Source organism: Eulemur rufifrons, chromosome 23, assembly GCF_041146395.1.
Source record: "Eulemur rufifrons isolate Redbay chromosome 23, OSU_ERuf_1, whole genome shotgun sequence".
NCBI lineage: Eukaryota > Metazoa > Chordata > Mammalia > Primates > Lemuridae > Eulemur > Eulemur rufifrons.
Genome location: NC_091005.1, coordinates 1,945,731 through 1,967,097, shown reverse-complemented (window position 1 = coordinate 1,967,097; position 21,367 = coordinate 1,945,731). Strand labels below are relative to the sequence as shown.

At 54.9% G+C, this 21,367-nt stretch overlaps 1 protein-coding gene across 1 annotated transcript; it reads left to right on the top strand.

Annotated features, from left to right (window-relative positions):
* The first annotated feature begins 336 nt into the window (after window positions 1-336).
* Window positions 337-20,527, top strand: IRF8 (interferon regulatory factor 8). Its single transcript, XM_069497885.1, has 9 exons — window positions 337-362; window positions 3,769-3,943; window positions 8,987-9,170; window positions 11,640-11,731; window positions 13,045-13,150; window positions 14,310-14,357; window positions 17,579-17,965; window positions 19,246-19,361; window positions 19,937-20,527. Exons 2-9 carry the CDS (start codon window positions 3,770-3,772, stop codon window positions 20,111-20,113), a joined length of 1,284 nt encoding a protein of 427 aa, XP_069353986.1. The 5' UTR covers window positions 337-362; window position 3,769; the 3' UTR covers window positions 20,114-20,527.
* The last annotated feature ends 840 nt before the right edge of the window (window positions 20,528-21,367 follow it).

Here is a 21,367-nt window from a genome sequence, read left to right as displayed (position 1 = left end):
CCCCGGGAATTCCTGGGGGAACCCCCCGCCCACGCCGCCCCCGGACTCCCGATGCGAGGAGACCGGGCTCGGCCGGCGGCCCCGGAGGAGGCTCGGGATCTGGCGGCCGCTGCCACTCCAACGCCGGGTCGCAAAGTGATTTCTCGGAAAGCGGGGCGCTTCAAAGAAGGGGGCCAGGCGGGCCGCGCCGACGGGGCGGTGCCCACTCCCCTCCCGCGCGCCATTGGTCGGTGCTGCCGTCGCTCTGCGTGCCGGGTCCGCCCCCGCCCCCGCCCCGCCCTTAAATGCGCAGGCGCGCCGGCGGGGGCCGCGAGCGTGGGAACGCGGGCGGCGATCGCGGACCCGGGCAGCGGCAGCGGCAGGTAGGCACGCTCGGCGGGCAGGCCTAGCGTCGCGCGAGGGCGGTCCCGCCGGTCCCGACACCGGGCGGGCGCGATGCACCTGCGGCGGTGTCCCCTGGCGCAGCCTGGTCTGTGCCACCGGTCTGTCTCCGCTTCCCGAGTCCTCAGCACCTGCGGCCAGACTGAGCGTGCACGCGTCGTGCTCCTTGGCCTGTTCCCAAAGACCCGGTGATGCTAAAAAATGTCTTATTTTTCTCAAAATCTGGCTTGCATGGAAAACTTTAGAATGGCTCCTGCAACGAAGGAAATAGCTGCCCCTCTACCCTAGGACCTGCCCCTGCATCCCGCCGAGCTGTTGGGAGGAACAAGGCTGGGAGGTCGGCACTCTGAAACTGCCCGTACAGCGCTGCTGAAGGTTAGATCGCGAAGTGGGGGCATGCTGGTTTTAAAATTCTGATTAATGACAGTCACTTACGATTTCTGGGTGGGGTGTGTGGTCCTTTGCTTCCATCATAGCCCGGACGTCCCTGGCCAGAGAGTGGTCACAGCCCACAAAAACAGTTTGTGGCAAAATGAGACTTTCCAAGGTGAGGTGTGTTACTGACACAGAGCTGTGAAGCGCTTTATCAATGGAAACTACAGACTGGATTTTCCAAAATTTTAACTTGTTCCCCACCCCTCCAACCTGTAGCCCCCCACTTTCTTTTTAAACCTAAAGAGTGAGCTAGCAGTTAAACGATGGTTCTAAGCTTGTCCTTTTGGGTTATGGCCGGTTCCTTTATGAAAAGATTTGGGAGATTCAGTCCCTGGAGGAAGGCTGTGGCCAGAGAGAAATGGCTTCGATGCCGTTTAGACCAGGGGTGATGAGGGTGTGCTGGAGCCAGAGCAAGTGCCCGGAGCCCTGAGAGGCAGGGAGAAGGTGAGTTCTGTTGCACCCCAGCTCAGGAACATCCTGGAATCCGGATGGGGTGGGCCCAGGGCAGCCTCTTATCACTTTCCTTCCGGGAAGCCTGTCCCCTGGATATGTTTATGGGGATGCAGATTAGCTCCAGATAGGACTGGGCCAAGGGAGGGAATGATTACCTCAAAATCAAGGAAGAGGAAGTTATAAACATGTGACTGGGGTTATTAGTTTTTCCTGGCTGGGCATTTGGTGGAATTAGTTTGTTAGTGTTTAATAAATCATTATGGATCATCACTGTAGTAGAATCTTCGGCTTTGGATGCTACATAGAACTTGGAGCTGATTGCAAAGGACACTGAGACAGGGCTGTCCATGTGCTGAGACATTGCAACTTAGCTGTGGCTTTTCTCTGTACAGTGAGTGACACCAGCCGCCGCCGGGGTTGGGTGCCAGTGTGGTTCTGGCGCAGTCTGCTGCGTGCCTCAGCGCTTGCTGTATCTCTCTGGGCCCCCGTTTTTCCTTTTCTTGAATAAAGAGGGGCCTGGATTAGATGATATCTAAAGTATTTTCCAGCTTTCATAGTCTGTGATTCACTCTTCTCTCTCTTTCTCTTTCTTCTTTTTTTTTCTTTTTCTTATAAATCACTAAGACAGTTGTCCTTAAGAATTTTGAGGTTATGAACCCATTAGGAATCCTGATGAGGAAGAGTTGACCCTCTTCCTAAAGAAATGCCTGCACTAACACAATTCTGCTTTTGATTTCAGGAGGCTCAGGGACCACAGACTCTAGTTTAAGAACCTTGTTGCAAGGGGATGAGGGGAAACATTCTACTGGACATATTCTCAGCCTCCAACCCCTCATCCTCCTCCACGCAGCTCCCTTCTCCAGCTGCGAGAAGTTCTGCTGCCTCCTCCCCAGGAAAGAGCTGCAGGAATTTGCACCCTGCCAAGTTGTTTTCTGGGGGGTGCTTGGCGGTGGTGTTTCATTTCCCTGTCCAGGTACCCCTCCCAAATTTGTCCCTTCTTATTTATAAACACGTCGCCTGTTGTAGGATTCTGGTTTTCTCGGGATGGCTCCCTTCACTTTACAGGTGAGAGAGCATCGGGGAGAGATTCGAGTGACTTCCCGAGGTCTAGTTAGAGAAAAGCCTCGGCCAGAGTCCAGAGTTTGCAAATCAAGGTCTAATTCCTATTTCATACACTTTACCCCCTTTTAAATACACAAATGGGCAACTGGGGTTATTGGATGGAGAAGTTAAAATTGGCACTTAAGGGACCTCTTGATCCCTGGGGCCTGGCCCCCTTTCTCACCCCCAAAGCCACCTGCAGGGGCCGGAGTTTCCAAAACGCATACTTCTTGAAAAGGTTGCTGACTGTTTTTCGCTGTGTGGAACAGCATGGCTCTGGATGTGACCATATTCTTGGAGATGTTATGTCTTGTCACCGCTGATTGTTTTAAATTTGTTTGCCTGAAGAGGTCACATTTTAATCAGAAGAATAGAAATGCTATTTTTTCTTTTGGGTGGGCGTCTGTCCAACTGTCTGGGGGATTTCCAGCGCTGTTCTTGTAAACGCTGCTGTAAGTCGACACGGCTTGACAGTTCTTGATCTCTCCCTGCCACTGGGAAGGCCATCTGCTCTGGCAAGGATGTCCTTCCAGAGGGTGTCATTGGGTTCCCTGGATGGGTAGGTCCCTAGATGATGGAGTCTTCTGGAAGACTCCATTGTGCTTTGCTCTGTGGCCATGGTTAATTTCTTCACTCTTGTCCCCATCTTTTAGTTGGCTGTAAGAGTTCTCAAGGAGGAAAGTGCGCATGGTAACAATGACATGCCATGTCTAAGGTCCAGGCACCGTCTCAGTGCTTTTCATGCGTCATCTGAATTTTCTCTACGGCCCTGCGGGGTGCCTGTGATTACCCCCGAATCTCGGCCAGGATAGAGTAGCTTGTGCCCCAAGGTTAAATGATGGTCTGGGGTCACCTTGCTGAGAGGTGGTGGGACTTGAATGGGACCCCAAACTCATGCCCTTGTCACTAAACCAGCTGTGAAGGAACAACCTAGAAGGCACAGCCTTGAGGGCTTCCTCTTTCTCAGACGGCACAGATGCCGTATTTTGTCACAGAACATCAGTCAAACTGGGCGCCGGGAAACTGAATTGGTTCTTAGACTCACGGGCTGCGCAGTGAGGGGACCCGATGCTGTAACAGTGATTTTCCCGTTTGTGCTAAAAGCGGAGCTGCTCGACGTGGGCATATCTGCCTGGAAGGAAGCGTGGGGTGAGAGCTGGAGAGCGCGCGGCTAGCGCCAGAGGAGGGGCTCATGCGGGCTGCCGGGCGCCGAGGGTTCCCACGGAGCTTTCAGTTTTCATTCAGGGCTTTGAGGTCATAAAGGCCAGCGCTGTCTGCTCATGGCAGGTGGCCTAAGCCAACACCTTTCTTGCAAACCTCTGATTTTCCTGTTCGCGGTGCCTGTGACTAACGAGACAGTATCTGTCACGTCACAGAATGTGTCTCCGTCTTTCCAAGGATGTGCGACCGCAACGGCGGACGGCGGCTGCGGCAGTGGCTCATCGAGCAGATCGACAGCGCCATGTACCCGGGGCTGATCTGGGAAAACGACGAGAAGAGCATGTTCCGGATCCCCTGGAAACACGCCGGCAAGCAGGACTATAACCAGGAAGTGGACGCGTCCATTTTCAAGGTAGAGCCCCCAACGCCACCACCCTGAGCACATCTCTGCTTCCCTCATGGACCCGGGGAGGTGTCCAGTGACATCTTTCTATTTGCTTAAAAATTAATCCAACTGTAAAAATGCAAGCATTGACTAAAGAGTGCTGAATGTGTCTTGAAAACGTGCATTAGCTGATTTTACATCTGTTGACTTATTTGGTTACTTTTGAGGTTAGTTGCATTATTGGCGTTTTTCTGATGAGGACCCTGAGGGCACTATCCTTCCCTGCTCTGTGTCCTTTTCATGAGGACCAACCAGCCGAGGGAGAGGGAAGACCTTTCCCCCCCTGCTGTCAGAGGTGACGCGGGGACCAGGACAGGCCGACGTCTTCATTCTTTCAAAGCTGTTGCTGCCGCCTGGCATTGCAGGGCCAGCTCCGGAGGGGGAGACACCATCTGTCATTCCTTGCGGGGCCGGGTTGTGTGGGGTGTCCTGAACCTGTGGATGTCTATAAACAGTCTTACCTCCCTTAAGAATAATAAGTAGGCCAGGCACGCAGAGACTCGCTGCTTAGTTCTGCAGTGAGCGTCGTGACAGCCATCATCGACTGAGGGTTGGTCTGCTCCGTGCACGGGTGTTTTGTTTTCCTTCCACGCAACCGTGTGGCGGGTGCTGTTCTCGTCCTCACTCCACAGGGGCACCGAGAGGAGACCTGTGAGGCCTGTCTGCGGTCGCACACTCACAGGTCTCGTGCGGCGGAGCCAGTGTCTGGGCAGGTAGTCCAGCTGGGAGCCCAGGTCCCGATGGAAACAGGGATTCTTGCCATTGCACCCAGACTCAGCCAGAGGGACCGAGGCAGCCCAGTTCTGCAGACCAGCCGGGTTATCGAGTCCCCGAGGGTCATCAGAGTCACTTGTGGTCATTGCCAAGGCTCCACATGTGCGGGTTTTACCCTGGGAGGTTTGGAGCCCTAGGTCAAGGTCAGCCCAGATTTTCATGTTTGCAGACACATGTACCACGGGCGGTCTGACTTAGAGCCGGTTGCAGGTTACCGCCACGTATGCTTATTCTGTGGCCCTTGGGGGCAGAGGATGGGGAAGGGGCTGAGAGTGTGGGAGGTGGGTGGAGCCTGAATCGTGGGGGGCCAGAGTCAGAGCTGAGACCTCCAACAGATGGGAAGAGGCGAGGGTGCAAGACCCCGTAGCAGCTCTTGGGAGTTTAACTCCCAAGACTCTGGCAATTTAAACAGTGCTCCAGGCCCATCTGGTTGGTTGGGAATTCTGTATCGTAGATAACCCTAAAAGCCAGAGTTCCTCAAGCTCAGCACTGTTGACACCCAGGGCTGGGTGATTCTGTGTGGTGGCTGCTGTCCTGTGCCTTGTAGGGCGTTTATTGGCATCCCTGGCCCACTAGATGCCAGTCACATGCCCTCCCCCCGTGTGACAACCAAAAACATCTCAGACATTGCCAGCTGTCCCCTGGGGGGCAGAGTTTCTCCTGCCCCATTGAGAGCCCTGCCATGTGCTGACCACAGCCAGGATGGGCAGAAGCACTGGGTGCTTGATGAGGGCCAGTGGCAGGTGGGACGTCAGTGAAACATCTTCAGGAGGATGGCCGCGGGCGCAGAACTGGCGGCTGTGCAGCCCTGGCGTTGGCTGCTGGTGGAGATGCGGGCTTCTCCCTTCACCCTGTTCCCTGCTTCAGCTCACGCTCCAGGGCTACCGAAATAAAGCCCCAGATTTATGTCTTATGCAATGCTCTTCATGGCCGTTTCAACAGTGTTGAGAAAAGTGTGCAAGATTCCCAATGTTTCCGTTGGTTACGCAGTTTCTCGATGTGGCAATCTGAAATGAGTCTACAATCTCAGCAGGAATGGGGGCAGGAGGGAGACACGGGTGCCCACCCGGGTGGGGAGGCCGTCGGGAGGTGGCACCGGCGGAGGCGCGGTGTTAGCAAGACCCTGGCTGGTGCTCCCTGGGCGCAGGCGCAGTTCTGCGGCGTGGACCAAACGCAGCTTCGCCACCAGAAGACATCGGCAGCGAGGCCTTGCTTAGGTAGAGCTGTCTTAGGGCTTCTCTGGTTACGTAGAGACCCACTTCTTTCAAACATTCAAAGAAGAGCTTTCAAAAATGTAGGAGTTAAGAAAAACACATATGAATTTTGTTTCCTGCCTTAATAAGTGGATTGTAAGAAGTCACTTGTATCAAGAGAACCCTTCATTGCCTGCAGGCATCATCTTGGGCCAGCTTTGCGGTGTAGACCACGGCTGGGGGATTGGAGATTCAGCTCATTTTGTGCCAACCCTGAGCACGTTGATGAGGCCCTGATACCAACTCATATTTGTTTTCACAACAGTCTTTTGTGTTCTTTTCGTAAAGCTGCAGGGTACATCTAGTTAAGTGACAGTTAGGATTCGTGGGCCTCTCATGGATCTAAATGAGTTAACACTTAGTAGCACAGATATTTCAAATTCAGTAGGCCTCAAAGCATTTAATTTTTTTTTTTTTTTTTTGAGACAGAGTCTCACTCTGTTGCCCAGGCTAGAGTGAGTGCCGTGGCGTCAGCCTAGCTCACAGCAACCTCAAACTCCTGGGCTCAAGCAATCCTCCTGTCTCAGCCTCCCGAGTAGCTGGGACTACAGGCATGCGCCACCATGCCCGGCTAATTTTTTTTTTCTATATATATTTTTAGCTGTCCATATAATTTCTTTCTATTTTTAGTAGAGATGGGGTCTCGCTCTTGCTCAGGCTGGTCTCGAACTCCTGAGCTCAAACGATCCGCCCACCTCGGCCTCCCAGAGTGCTAGGATTACAGGCGTGAGCCACCGCGCCCGGCCCAAAGCATTTAATTTTTAAAACACAACACGAGACAGTCAAGTTACATCAGGAAGACTTTGTGGTCTGAGCTTCGCGTGGGCCACCCTCGCGGTGCGTTGATGGGAGAAAGATGGCGGAGGCCAAACAAGCCATCGCGGCTGTTGTGGGCGGGCCTGGGAGTCACTCTCTCATCGGGTTTTAGCTCTAGCTCGAGAGGGATCTGGAGGTATCATCCAGCTAAGCTGATTTTTTGGAGCTGGCCAGCGAGGCCCTGGGAGAGACAGGTGCCTGCTGTGTCACAGGGCTCAGGGCAGGCTGCAGGCTGGGGTGGCAGCCCAGAATGCACCCCAGCCACGGGGCCTGGTGTGATGGACGGCGTGTCCCGGCCTTCCTCACAGGCTGAGTGTGAGCTCCGAGCAGACGGCCGTGGCAGAGCCTCGTGGGCACTGCGGTTCCGGATGTGCACCTGCCGGTTGTGACGCTGCCACCAAAGCTGTGCATCTCAAGGTCCATTTGGAATATGGGTTCATCCAGCAGTTCTCAAATGGGGGTGGTCACAGTTTTACCTCCCAGGGGACCCTAGGCCATGTCTGGAGACATTTTTGGTTTTCACAGCTATGGGAGGGGTGCTCTTGGCATCTGGTGGGTTGAGGCCAGGGCTGCTGCTAAACGCCCTGCACTGCGGGACAGCCCCCACCAGGGAGCATGAGCCCATCTGATACGTCACTGTGGCCAAGGTAGAGAGACCCTGATTTAAAGTAATAAAAAGTTGTAATTCCTGTTCATTTCGTACATGGTTTTCTCTTGTACGTTTTTGAAACAATGACGACAGCATCCAGATCAATGCGTGGTCAGCGATGCAGTCAGTAAAGGAAAGAATTGACCATGTACTTTACAGAATTGTTCTAGAGGGGAGTTTTATGTCTGTGTTAGAGAAGGAAACCACTGCTCACGCTCTCTAATAGGAATACTCTTCCAGTTTCTTCACCCCGGGTATAGATGCAAAATTTTGCATCCCCAGAGTAGAGAGCATTGGTCTTAAATTATAAACATTCTTGTCCTTGTTTGAGAGGGGGAGAAAGGCTAGGGCTGTTTTAAAGGAGCTCTGACGTGCGGGGCATCGTGGAGTTTCTGCGAGTGTGGTCTCCTGCCCGCTGAATCGGAATCACTGGGCCGCTCCCAGACCTAACCCGCACCTGCCCAGTGAGACTCTCGCGGGACAAGGCCCAGGAACCTGCCTTTTCACAAGCTTCCCGGGGCATTGGTATCTGCATTATGCTTGAGAACACATGCAGGAGTGGCAAGTCCATTGGGTTGGAAGTAGGTACACTGGCATTTCATCCCAGACCGGGTCACCCTGGCAAAGTTGCTTATCTCTTGCAATTGCACTTTCCTGAGTGGAGTTGAGAATTCCCTACAGATCTCTAATTATTTCAGTCTTGAGGATAATGTCTGATTCTGCCTAAAACCGAAGGTAATTTTCACTTGACGGTGGTTACCTTGTGGTTGGTGTGTCTGTATTCCGATTTTGGAATCTTAAAATATGCCCATTCACAGGTCTTATTTTTAAAATACTGCCCCACTCTACAGTTTGACTTTAAGATTTCAGCTTTGAATTTCTGGTCCTAGTTCAGATCATAAGGTTTGGAGAAAATAGAACTATGAAAAACAAACAAACAAACAAAAAACACCAAAACCAATAAAGGGAAACTGCTTCATTGCATTTGAAACAGTGCCTTGGGGAAAAGTCTAGAATAAATTCAAAAATGCAAAACAAAATTTCTATTAAAAGTGGCAGGGCAGTGGGTGACCACGTTCAGACTTTTTGCAAATGTTCCCTTTGCAATGCTAAATGTTAGCTAGGGGTTGATTTGAAAAAGCAACAACTTGTTCTTTGTTTTGAACATTCTAGTGAAACCATGCGCAACTTCCTCTTTGTGGGTCTTAACCTTAGGCCCTTCGTCCAGGGAAGGACTTTGCTAAAAGGCACATTCAAGGGGTGTGTGTGAGGAACCTTGGGCCTGGGCTCGAGTTCTGGCTCAGCTGGGTGATCTTGGACCCCTGCAGCGGCCTGGCTCTTCTCACACCGGGTAAAGAAAGTGGCCCGATCGAAGCCCCCGAGTCCTGAAATCGAATGAGAGTTGAGGGCCAGGGAAGACTCACAGAGGGGAGGGGTGCGCTGGGTCCTCGTCGTGGTGGTGGATGTTTGTGACGGGGACCGGCCATGTATGTCATGCGCTTCTGTTTCTTTCTTCAGGCCTGGGCAGTTTTTAAAGGGAAGTTTAAAGAAGGGGACAAAGCTGAACCAGCCACTTGGAAGACGAGGTTACGCTGTGCTTTGAACAAGAGCCCAGATTTTGAGGAAGTGACAGACCGGTCCCAGCTGGACATTTCCGAGCCATACAAAGTTTACCGAATCGTCCCCGAGGAGGAGCAAAAATGTAACTATCCCTTATGGGCATGCAGCCTTCCAGGAGCTGCCCTGGCACGGGGCCCTCAGTGCAGAGCTGGGGCTCCGGGTAGACGCAGGGCCTGGGGCGCATGGTCTTAGTTAAACAAATAGTTCCCTCCGTTGTGTAAGCACACGGGGAGGTGGCTTCCCGCTGACCTCACACACCATCTGCTGTCCAAGTGGCAGCTTCCGGCGGGGAGCCGGGGCAGGATCGGAGGAAAGAGCGGGCGAGGCGGGTGGCCTGCTACTTACTGTCAGACCGCGACAGGCGCCGAACCTCCCCCGGGCTCAGGGTTCCACCGGACGGGAATGAGGACGCGCCAACAGTTTGTGATGAGGAATCCCTTCCTGTTCAGGCAGCTCACAGGAGAGGCTGGGGGAGATACGGTGGGCGAGGACGGGATGGACCCCAAGGGCTTTCCAAGGAAGCTGCAGAAGGTGTCCTGGGGGCTCCGCTGCAGGAGATGGGATACGCCTCGATGTGTCGGTTGATCCTGATCCTTGTTTGGGAACTCTGGGATGGGATCGTTCCTGCGGTCTCTTCCAGCTCTCCAATCCCAAGAAAGCATTTGTGCCGGGAGTAAATCGGGGATAGCAACGCCCCGCCACGTGCCCCACCGCCTAGCCTCGCGCTCTGGCCAGACATCACTAATCAATCAGAACGTACGGAGCTCAGATCTGGCCTCAGAATGCTTTTCCAAGGCAGTGCCCCGAGCAGCTGCTGTGGCTCAGGGTGACTTGGGACAGAAAGTCTAATCACCATCACTGTGTAAAACGTTCTTTTAACACATTGATTTTCTCCGCCATTCGGTAGAGCGGTTAGAATACTGAGCCCCGTGGTTTTCTCCGTGGCGTGTATGAGTAGTCCAATAATGCCCGAGAGAAGCAGAACCCGCGAGAGACATCGTAGGGCTGCACCTGGCTCTGAGTTTGCAGGCTTCACCTGTGCAGGCATCGAAAATGTTGATGTGATTAAAGAAGAAGTTAAAAGTGTGACTTAAACCAATGTACGGTGAACCTGTGTTAGAGAATTACTTAACTCAGTGATGAGGGAACCAGATGATAACAAAGGCCACTGGAGAGAGAGTGTGAGACTCTGGTACATATGGTCAGGCAAGGGCAGAAAGTGATGCCAAACCGTGAATGTCTGACGGGACAAATGCAACCATTGTGTGGGTGTTTCTAGCTTAACCATCTGCACATTGGCAGCTAACTCTGCTGAGCCCGAACCCTCATCAATAATAGATTGTAAGGCCAGCAAACTGACTTTCCCCTGGGGTGTCAGGGGGCTTTTAGGGGGGACCTCCGCGTGATGCTCTGGGGTGGCTCTGCAAGGCCAAGCAGTCATCCTTCTGCCTCACTTCCCGGTTTTGGATACATTTTAATCACCAAAGAATAAACTGTGATTTGAAGGAATAGAGAAGTTTCCGTTGCGCCCTCCGCCTCCCCCAGCATCAGTCAAGCTCGAGCTGGCAGGTGACCCTGACTTGTTTGTTGTGCGGGCTGCAGCCTCACCTGCAAGTGTGGATGTTAAAAAAGGAGCGGGCGGTTCTCAGGGGCGAAACAACGTGGCATTTGCATAATGTCTAAACAGGCCCCTCTCTTCTGTACTTCAGTGGTTCGTAAGCCGCACTGGGGGCCCACCTGTCCCCCCACTTCCCCATCGGCAGCTTCTAAGGGAATCCTTGAATCTGTAGAAATGGGATCAAAATTCAGTGAGGAGGAAAGGATGGGTGAATTCTGTAGGTCGTTGGGACTAGTGAGTTTGGTTGGCTGCGATGTGGGTCTCACAGACACACTTGCTCAGGAGGGTCGTTGACGGGGCAAAGAGGCACCAGACAGGGAGGAAGAGGGTCTGGGCTCGAACACGCATGGTGGCGATGCTGAGTTCCCCTGGGTGCCTCCTGAGCAAGGCTGCTGCCGATGGGGCGTCAGCGAGTCTATGGTGTGGTGTGTGTGCTCGGTCGTGTGCACAGATGCACGAGTGAATATTTGGAAAGGTCGAAAAGAGATTTCCTGCCAACTGTCTTTAAAAAAAGACCCCAACCAACCTGCCAGCACATTTTGCCAGGAACCCTTTGAGTGTCTTCACCTGTCCCGGTTTATACATTTAACCTTTGTAGGTTAGTAAACGCCTGTCGTAAAGTCTACCTGATGCAGATTCATTTTGGATCTCGGCACATGGAAGGAAGAGACCAAAGTGTGCTGTCTTCATCCTTTAAGCGTGTTAGCAAAACCCGTCCCCACCACCACCGCCAACTTCTCTCTTTTGACTTTGCTGATCCTCTGAGATCAGGCCGAGGCATGGGAAAGCACGTCTGCGCCTTTCCCAAACCACGGAGACACGCACTAGCTTAGGTCTCCTTACGCTCAGCTTTTACAGGAAAGGGGTTATGGCCTCAGTGATGGCTGTGGTGCCTCCGTGCTAAGAGCGTGGCGTCTGTCCGGTTTTCCGTAGGCAAACTCGGCGTGGTGACTCCCGCCTGCGTGAACGAGGTCACAGAGATGGAGTGTGGCCGCTCCGAAATCGACGAGCTGATGATCAAGGAGGTGAGTGGGGACAGCGATCCCACGGCCCGGCAGAAGCCTCCTGCCTTTTGGCGGGAGTGGCATCACCACCTGTTCGGCCCCCCACACTGTGTCCCTCCCGAGCTGCCTGCTCTGTGTCGGTGGAGTTGTCTCAAGCTCTCAACTTTTTAATCCTTTAAACATTTTGGGTGGCGGTCTTTCTCCTGCCTCAGGCTGCCTTCCTAGGCAGGCTACGGAGAACGACATGTCAACTTGCCTTGCTGCCTGGGGTGGCCATGACGTGGATTAGTGTCCTACTCACACGGCTATCGAATTGCTTACTTTTTAACATGCAGGTTTTAGTCCTTGATGGGTTGGAAAACCGGATCACCAGGCTTGTTAGAACTGTGCGTAAATGCATAGTTAATAGGCTGTAAGTGAAGGCTTCATGGGGTCTCCCTAGGCAAATCTCATGGCTTTTTCTGTATACGTTTTAGCTATTTGGATGCCCTTTTCTCCTATATTTAGCCTCTTGACTATGTTCTTTTATGGGTATTACAAGGTGGACATTTGCATAACTAAAATAATCCCATGCAGCCCTTGCAAAAGTTGGAGTGAGCACTATGTAAGTTCTTAATAACAACACAGCGATAACGGAGTCTTCAGGAGTAGCGTGGCTGTAAGCGAAGGAGGATTAGACACGGCCCACTCTGAACGGCCTGGCTTTTCTGGGTGGTCTCTGGCAGCAGCACCAGCACATTCCTGGCCTCACGTCCCTCCACCAATGTCCTGTTTTTTGAGGCTGTTTCTGGGGCTTTTCTGCTGACTCAGCCAAGGGAGTGAGATAATCAGATTGCCACACCAGGGTCACAAGAAGAGCAGATGTTATTAATAAAATGTCTCATCATTGGATTTATCAACCTCCTCTAAGGAATGGGTGAGAGGTTGAGCATCTCCATGTGGTTCCTTGAGCAGGTCCTTGACGGCACGGCCGAGATTGCTCGGAATGACCAGTCAGTGTGTCTCAGGTCCTGTTCACGTCTGCAGGGCATCGGGGCACCCGGATAATGTGGAACATTCGGTTTGCGACAGGCAGTGCCACGGAAAAGGCCAGTAAACTTACTGTGGCCCCCAAGGAGCCTGGTAGTTCAGCCACGGGGTCTGGTTGCTGAGCTGGAGTAATTTGCAGTCTAGGGTCTTTCAAGTTGCAAAGTGAAGCTTAGCTTTTGCCTCCTGAGATAAGGGTGGCAGTGTGGTTGTAGTGACTCGCAAACTGTTCACTTTTACAAACACTGGAGCCCCGCGTTGGGAGTTCCGTGGCTGAGCTGTCCCCCATCTCGCCCCCGACCGTGTAGCCTTCCGTGGACGATTACGTGGGCATGATCAAGAGGAGCCCTTCCCCACCAGAGGCCTGTCGCAGTCAGCTCCTTCCGGACTGGTGGGCGCAGCAGCCCGGCACAGGTGAGGGCGGGGACCCTGGGCCGTCTCCAGGCGTGGTCTGGAGGGTTTGTGGTATCAGCCAGGGCCAGCGTTGGGGTGGTTGGTACTGTTATGATCCATGTCACATTGGAGGTAACTGAGCCCAGGCAGGTGGACAAGCGTGGCCTTGGCTTCCTACCACGAGGACAGAGCCCGGCCGTCCCCTTGGCCCCCTATCCCACTGCTGCCCAGGAGGGCACAGGTTGCCCATTCTGTGGGTGATGCCCATGTCTGCTCTCTCCCCGTGCTCCTGGGAAAGTTGGGGGGTCTAGGGAACCAGAGGGAAGATGCCACTCTTGGCCACACTGGCACATGGTCCCTGGACAGTACCTTAGGTCAGCCAGTCTGTTATGACATTAAGGCCCCCTCAGGGCCAAAGAGAGCCCAGGGTGTCTGGAGGGAAGGAAAGCTCGTACCAGGGATGAGAGATTGTGCAGAGCCCTGAGTCCTGCTCTGGGAAGTTGCATATCTTATTCGAGCCTCTGTTTACTCATCCCTGAGACAGAGACCCAGAACCTGCCCCTTGGGGTCACCAGGGTTGAGAGAGCTGGTCGCCCTTTTATCATGGTCTGATGGTCGCACTCAGAGCTCCCCGGCTACCTGAAATGACCCTCCCAGGCTCAGGCTCTGCAGCTGGGAGCCTGTTTGCTTCCTCCCTCAAGCTCTTCCTGCGCCCCCGTCCCCTGGGGCAGCCTGGGAGGTGGCAGCTGGCTCTGTGGACCTTGGGGGTTGCCGGGCTACGGTTGGCAGTGTCGTGGGAGGGGCTCTGGGGATGGCCCCTCTCTGTGCTGCAGGAACACCCTGGGGAAAGCGAGTGTGGACGCCTGGGCTCCCCCCAGAGATAAGCCCTGGCGGGTGGGCACCGTGTCCCATGATGTTTCGGGGGGGTGGTGCGAAGGAAATGTGGCCCCACAGTGTGACACTGACACATGGTCAGAAGCCCCGCAGCACAGAGGAAGTCCCTGCACCCCCACTCTGGTGTCTGTGTTTGTGAAACGATGGGTCATCGCTCCAGCGGGGAGAAGCACCCGTTTCAGCAGAAGCCTGTGCTCCCCGGAGCCTGGAGTCTGGAGAGGGAGCGGCGGGCGGTTCCCGGCACACACCTGGCCGGCCTGAGTTCGCTTTTCTGTTTCCCCTGCAGGCTTGCCGCTGGTGCCGGGGTACGCCGCCTACGACACGCACCACTCAGGTACGGGTGCCCGGGGCTGGGCGTGGGGCGTGGGCACTGTTAGACCACGAAGCCCAGACAGTCCGGGCGGAGTCTGATCATGCTCAGGACCCTGAGTGTCCTCCTGCCAGTTGCCCCTGGGATTGACGCTCAGGCTTGTTGATGGTATTTTCTGGGCAAGGAAGCCGGGGTGTCTTCCCCGACGCTGGTGGGTTCTGAGGGACGTGGACAGCCTGCTCATCCCCCGGGCTACAGAGTGTCAGGGACAGGGGACTCAGGTCTCTGGGCAGAGGAGGAATCAGAGCTCAGAGAGAAGCGCGTCAACTGAGGTGGCACAGGGTGGTGTTTTTCGGGCGGTGGAGGTAGGTTCTCACCCAGGCAAGACAATTACAAGGATGATGACGCTTCTATTCACTGAGCCCTTGTCTACTGTGACCTGGGGACTGTCCTAACTCTGGCTTTGCAGGTGAGGAAACTGAGGCATGGAGGTTCCTTGGCCTACCCAGGCCATGCAGAAGGTGGCCGGGTTTGAGCCTGTTCTTGGGAACTCCTTAAGCCAGGAGGCTGCCACGCCCACGGGAGGCTTTGGGTCCTGGGACCAGCCTCTGGCCTGGGTAGCTGGGCTGTGGCCTGGAGGTCTGCCGGTTGATGCTTTGTGGGGGCGACGTAGCCAGACGTGGTGCTGGGACTGTCTGAGTGAGAGGTGAGGACAGTCTGAGGAGGGCATGTCCTCGAATCATTCCAGAGCTGTCTCAGCACACAGCCAGTGACGAGACTCACAGCCCCGGTCTCATGCAGAGTCCATCCGGACGTCCTTCTAGAAGTGCTGAGCTCTTGGTGCCTCTGTTCTGTTCACACACCACACACACCACACACACACACGCGCACACACACACACACACACACACGCCCCACCTTGTGCGGGTCAGTTGATGTCGGGGGCCCCGTCCCTCACTTTGCAGTGGGACGGGCAGGCACAAGGTAGCAGGAAGTGGTAGAGACTGTGGCGGCCCATGCCCGGTTGGTGCCCTGTGGGCTTGCAGACCTGGCCAGGCCCAGTTTCCCCATTTCTCAAGGTCTCTATGTTTATATGAAATCTCCCCTATAAAATGTTGGCAATGACACCCCAGTGTGTCGGCTGATCCCGACACACCTGTGGTGCCAGGTGTTGCCCTCCACCGTGAGTGGTTGCCGTGATTGGGGTGCACGGTGACGCTTTAAACTTGGCGGTGCGGCTTTGCTGACGGAAGCAGACCTGGCCTAGCCTGCCGGGGCGGGGTGTCCTGGCTCCCCACACAGCAGCTGTGCTGTCGTGGTGAACACCTTAACCTGTCCACACCTCAATTTCTTTACCTGGCAAATGGGTACAATCATCAGTAATCTACCTTGTGGGACAACTGTGCCGATGGGTCCCAAGTGCCGGCGCAGTACCTGGTGTGGACTGTGTAGACCTGAGGCTGTGACCTGTGACTTTGGGAGTCTTGTCTATGCAGACAGTCTTTTGTTCTGGTACCCCAATTATTTAATCACCCAGCTCATGTGATCCTCACAGCGGCCCTATGAGGGGGGTGTCATTCTGTCTCTGCTTTGCTGATGGGAAACTGAGGCACAGAGCAGCGAACGTCACACGGCTAGGCTCCGGAGCCTGTGCGGCTGGCGTCTTTGCCGCTGCCTCTGTGGCCGGGCTGCTTCCCGCAGGGCCGTCCTCCCTGCAGGCTGCGGGAATCGGGGAGGGCTGGGGCGTGGCGAGGCTCTGAGAGTGGCCGAGCTGCCTGGCCGGGCAGCCCCGTGAGCTGCTTCTGCTCTGCAGGTCTCCACTCCTCACCTGCCGGGCACGGGGGGTCGTCACTCAGGCCCCTGCCAGCTCCAACCTGCCCCGAGCCTCAGATGCCCCACAGCTCGGGCTCACTGAGACGTTTGTGCCCCGAACACTGTTCCTGGTGAAGCTGCCGGTTCACACGGCCAGGAGGCGCTGGGACTGAGATAAGGCCCTGGTAGTGACGGGGCAAAGTCCAAAGGGGTGACAGAGTCACCTGGAGCGTTTCCTTCATGTGGAGCGTAGTTCAAAAACCGTTCCAAGGTGAAGGAAGTGGAGTGTGTCACGTGATCAGGCCACATACATGTGGCATACATGGCACGGTGGGGGGCAGGGTGGTGAACGGGGACGAATGAGATCGGTGCTGCCACTCCCCCGCTGGGACCCCCATCCTGGCCTCCGTTTCCCCAAATGTGCAATAAGCGAGATGGACTAGAGCACCTGCAGCTCCGGCTCCCTGCCCTGTGTGATTCTAGAACCCATTGGGCTCCAACGTGGGTGTCAAATAATAGGACAGGGGGTGTCCCCAGTGGGAGGGGGCAGGAGTCACGAGTGCCCAGCAGCCTCAGCCAGGTGATGCCGGTGGCCGCCCACAGGGCCGTCCCGAACAGGAGTGCAGGTGGCGCATTGCACAACCCTGGGGGGGGTGCACCGTGGAGTTGGGCAGCTCACGACGCGTGGGGCTCCAGGATGCAGCACTGGCCGGGTCCGGGGTGCTCAGAGGAGCCCCAAGCTCGCTGTGCACGTGTGACTGTTTCAGTGTGAGGCTGTGAAGATGCAGCTTCCTCCGTGCGCTGAGATGTCATCGTTGTCCTGCCAGCTCAGCGTTCCATGCTCAGTCCCTGAGCCTCACCTGCACGCGTGGTTTTCATGGCCGGGTCCCTCCTGGGCTATGAGGAACATATTTTCCTCAAATCTCCTCACTTTTAAAAACTGAAGTTTGTTTTAAATGGGAGCCCATTGTCGTTGCCTGTGACAGGAGAGCCTGCGCCAGCTGCCGCAGCAGGAAGTCAGGGCTCAGAGCAACTTCGGTGAAAGCCAAGAACAGTGTCAGTAAATTCTCGCCAAGTGTTACTCCCTGTCCGGGGCTTGGAGCCCCGAGTCCGATGCCCTTGTTGTAAGGGGGGTGTCAGGTGTTAGATGGTAGGCGTCTGTCAGCACCGAGCTGAGGCTGCCTGCCGCGTTGATGGGAGGCTGGGAGGATACTAGAGACGGCGTAATCTCTGCGTCGTGCACCGTGTGGGCAACACTGCCTCAGTCTGCAACAGCTTTGGATGGAGGGTTTGCAGAGATGCTTAGTGGGAAACCCAGGGGGCTACAGAGAAATGTGCATTTGTCAAGGGAAAGGTGTCGTTATCTTCTCTAACGTTGAATTCAAACGTAGTGGGGAGACTAGGAGACGCTAACCCGCCCGTCTCGTCCGCAGCCTTCTCCCAGATGGTGATCAGCTTCTACTACGGGGGCAAGCTGGTGGGCCAGAGCACGACCAGCTGCCCGGAGGGCTGCCGCCTGTCCCTGAGCCAGCCCGGCTTGCCTGGTGCCAAGCTGTACGGGCCCGAGGGCCTGGAGCTGGTGCGCTTCCCACCGGCTGACGCCATCCCCAGCGAGCGGCAGAGGCAGGTGACGCGGAAGCTGTTCGGGCACCTGGAGCGCGGGGTCCTGCTGCACAGCAACCGGCAAGGCGTGTTCGTCAAGCGGCTGTGCCAGGGCCGCGTGTTCTGCAGTGGCAACGCCGTGGTGTGCAAGGGTCGGCCCAACAAGCTGGAGCGCGACGAGGTGGTCCAGGTCTTCGACACCAGCCAGTTCTTCCGAGGTCTGTACCGTGGTCGCCTTGCTGTCCCTGAACCTTAAAGATCACACCTCCTTCCCCCGTTACGTTTGCAGCCACGTGGGGGACGTACAGGTGCGAGGGGGCGGGGCATATAGCGGGGGCCCCCTTGGCATCCTGCTCTGCACTTTCTTGCTGAGTGACCCCGGGGCGGGGCGGGGCGGGGGGTGCTCCCTGTGCCTTGGCCTCCCTGTGTGCAAATGGGGGTGCAGAGTCAGTACCTTCCTCGTGTGGTTGTCAGGAGGATGAAGGAACGGAAGCCCTGCAGCTCAGAACGTGCTCCAAGGATGGCCCCGGACCCGGGCGCTGCTGGAGCTGTGGTCTCAGGCCCTGCCCCAGGCCCAGGGGATTTGAATCTGCATCTCAGCGGGGTCCCTGGGGGTTCGTGTGCGCGTCCTGAGATGCGCTGAGTTTGTACACACTAAGTGCTGGGGGGCGGGGGTGACACCTGCGCACAGTAGGGCTGCCCAGGAGCTTTCATTGTGCTGTGAGGAGGATGTTGAGGATCCCAGTCCGTGTGGCCCCTTGGAAGGTCAGGATCTGTGTCCCGAAAGCTGTGAGCTCCTTCCCCTGTAACGGCGTGGGCCCGGCCTAGAGTCAGGTCTCTGCTGTCACCTGGCCCGAGAACTCCCAGAGGAGGGTTCCTAGAAGGGCAGGTGCAGTGAGGTGTGTGAGCTCAGGTCCGCCCGGTGAAGAGGCGGTGAGGGCTGAGCACGCGGCAGCGGCAGCAAAGGGCGCGTGTGGCACAGAGTCCCCCCAGCCCCCACACCGGCCCTCCCCCAGCTCTCCGGTTCCCTGGGTCTCAGGTTGGCCTGGGAGGCTGCGTTTCCAACAAGCTCCCAGGTGAGGCTGCTGCTGCTGGTCCTTGGGCTCCGCTTGGAGAACCTTGAGTCAGAGGTGTCAGGCAGGGGCTGTAGCCCTCCTGGGGTGTCCTCAGCAGGGGTTGCAAACTCAGCTGCCCTCAGCGGCCAGGCAGGTGACATAAAGGAACAAATTGTGAGTGAGACACAAGGGGTGAATCAGGCAGGCTGTGCCCGCTGAAAGATGTCAACTCTAGGTGTGAAAAAACCCAACCACCACCTGGCAATGGCCAACAGGTCCTTAGTTGGAATTTGGACAAAGGGCCACCAGTTTGAGACCCCATGGGTACCCTGCGTTGTCCCCCTAAGCTCCATGCCTCCCGGGCTGCCAGCCCACTGCTGCGGGAGTGGGGGGTGCCCGCGGCCTTGCTTGCAAACACGCCCCCGCCCCATGTGTCGTTCCAGAACTGCAGCAGTTCTACAGCAGCCAGAGCCGGCTTCCCGACAGCAGGGTGGTGCTGTGCTTCGGGGAGGAGTTTCCGGATATGGCCCCCTTGCGCTCCAAGCTCATTCTCGTGCAGGTAAGAACGTGCAGCTTCAGGTCTCCCGGCCCTCGTGTCAGGATCCGGTTCATCCTTGGGCTGGAGAAGAGGAGCAAGGACTGGGGGTTTTCCACCTGGGTGCAGAGGCAGGCCTGGACGAGACCTTCGATAGGGGGGAGGTGGCTTCTTGCCACCTCTGAGCCATCTTCTCATGTCTGGGACTCTCATAATCTGTATGTGAGTGTGTATTTTTTTTTTTCTTTTCTTTTTTTTTTTAGAGCATCTTCTCTAGAAAGATGCTACCTGTTCAGTTAGGGTCTAAGTGACACCTTAGGGCTTTGCAGGCAATTATTTAACTATAGTCAAAGGAATGAAACTCTAATGGTGGAATTCTGGGTCGGGGCAATATTGGGAGAATATATTTAGCAGTCTGGTCAGCACCACCGCCTGCCCCTAATTTCCATCTGCCTAGTCTGGGTTCGTTTATTTGGGGCCCACGTGGAGCTTCCGGAATGATAGCTTTGGGCTGGGGTCATCAGAGACTGGCTGGGGTCAAAGACAGTTGCCACCTCACTTGGAACCTCCGTCTCTCACTTTGTGCACGATCCCTCTAGATCGAGCAACTGTACGTCCGGCAGCTGGCAGAGGAAGCAGGGAAGAGCTGCGGGGCCGGCTCTGTGATGATGGCTCCCGAGGAGCCCCCGCCAGACCAGGTCTTCCGGATGTTTCCGGATATTTGTGCCTCTCACCAGAGACCCTTTTTCAGAGAAAACCAGCAGATCACTGTCTGAGTGTCTCTCTCGGGCTCCCCACCCGCCAGCGTCTTGCGTTTCACCATGACAGTTATAGTTGCTGCTCCTGAAGGACGTGGATCCCTCTGGCGGGCGGGACCCGTGTGTGGCTCTCGGTTTCGCGAGGGCCTTCCTGGAGGAGCCGGCCCGGAAAACAAAGTCGCACCACCACCATTCTACTGTTCCGGTACAAACGTTGGAAACTTACGCCAAATGGTCTGGACGCGGTAACCATAACCTGTGATTAAAAATTTTGTTTTCTACATTTTCCCCCCCAATTATCATTAGTTGCTTTGATTCTTTCTGCATTTTGGGCAAATGGACATTTCCAAAGACTTGTCATTCGATAATATTAGCAGACAGCTGCTCCAAGTAAAGTCATTTGGAGTTTAAAACCAACTTGTGAAAACAAGACTGTTTCTGTCTTTATCTTTTTTAGAGTTATAGGTTTATGATTTCATATGCTTAATTCTCAGTGAAGTATCTTTTTACTTTTAGGCATTTTAATAAGATTTAAAAATATTTAGATGCAAGCCTCTCTTTAATGAGCAAAAGTAACACTTTTCTTAGAAGAAAGTACATTCTTCCTAGAATTGGGTGCCAGGAAAGCGCCTTCCTATCCCGGTGAACTGGTATGTTTTTACCTTCAGACAATGAAAACTTTCCCTCTAGGGCTTTGTTGCCAGGAAGCTTTGAGCTAAATTTATTTTTTTTCATTTCTGTAATTAAATCATTCCAGATACCTCTTTCTTTTCTTCTTTCTAAATGGTTTTGAACTGTTTGAAAAACATTTGTATTTTAAATGGTCTTATTTTACATGTCCTATTGTAAACTGCTTTGGATCTTTATTTTCTTAATTTTAAATGGGCGTGATATAAACCATAAGTTTAAAAAATAATTGTGGGTTACGTGAGCATGTCACTTGTCCCTGCTACATAGTCACCCTCTTCATCGGTGTGTGGCGTGGGAACAGCGAGGGTGGAGAGACCTTGGAAGGGACGCGTTAGCTTCTCACCACGCCACTGTCCCACAGGGTCCCGGGGAGGGGAGTGCCGTCCCCAGGCCTAGTGCTTCTCGAGGGTCCTGGTGGCCCCCATGCCATGACAAAGAGTAGTCGGGTGGGATTCCAGTGGAGAAGTCCCAGTTTTAGCCCTGGAAGAGCTTACCCTACTGACTAGCAAATACGATGCATTTCCTACCCCAAAGAGGGTGAAGCTGTTTACCCTACGTCACGGTACGGCCCAAAGCCAGGAG

Excerpts from the sequence above, each read along its gene's own strand:
- IRF8 (XM_069497885.1), top strand. The coding sequence starts at position 3,770 with ATGTGCGACCGCAACGGCGGACGGCGGCTGCGGCAGTGGCTCATCGAG. Across the intron at positions 11,732-13,044 it reads ACGAGCTGATGATCAAGGAG|CCTTCCGTGGACGATTACGT; the intron begins GTGAGTGGGGAC and ends CCGACCGTGTAG. Across the intron at positions 14,358-17,578 it reads CTACGACACGCACCACTCAG|CCTTCTCCCAGATGGTGATC; the intron begins GTACGGGTGCCC and ends TCTCGTCCGCAG.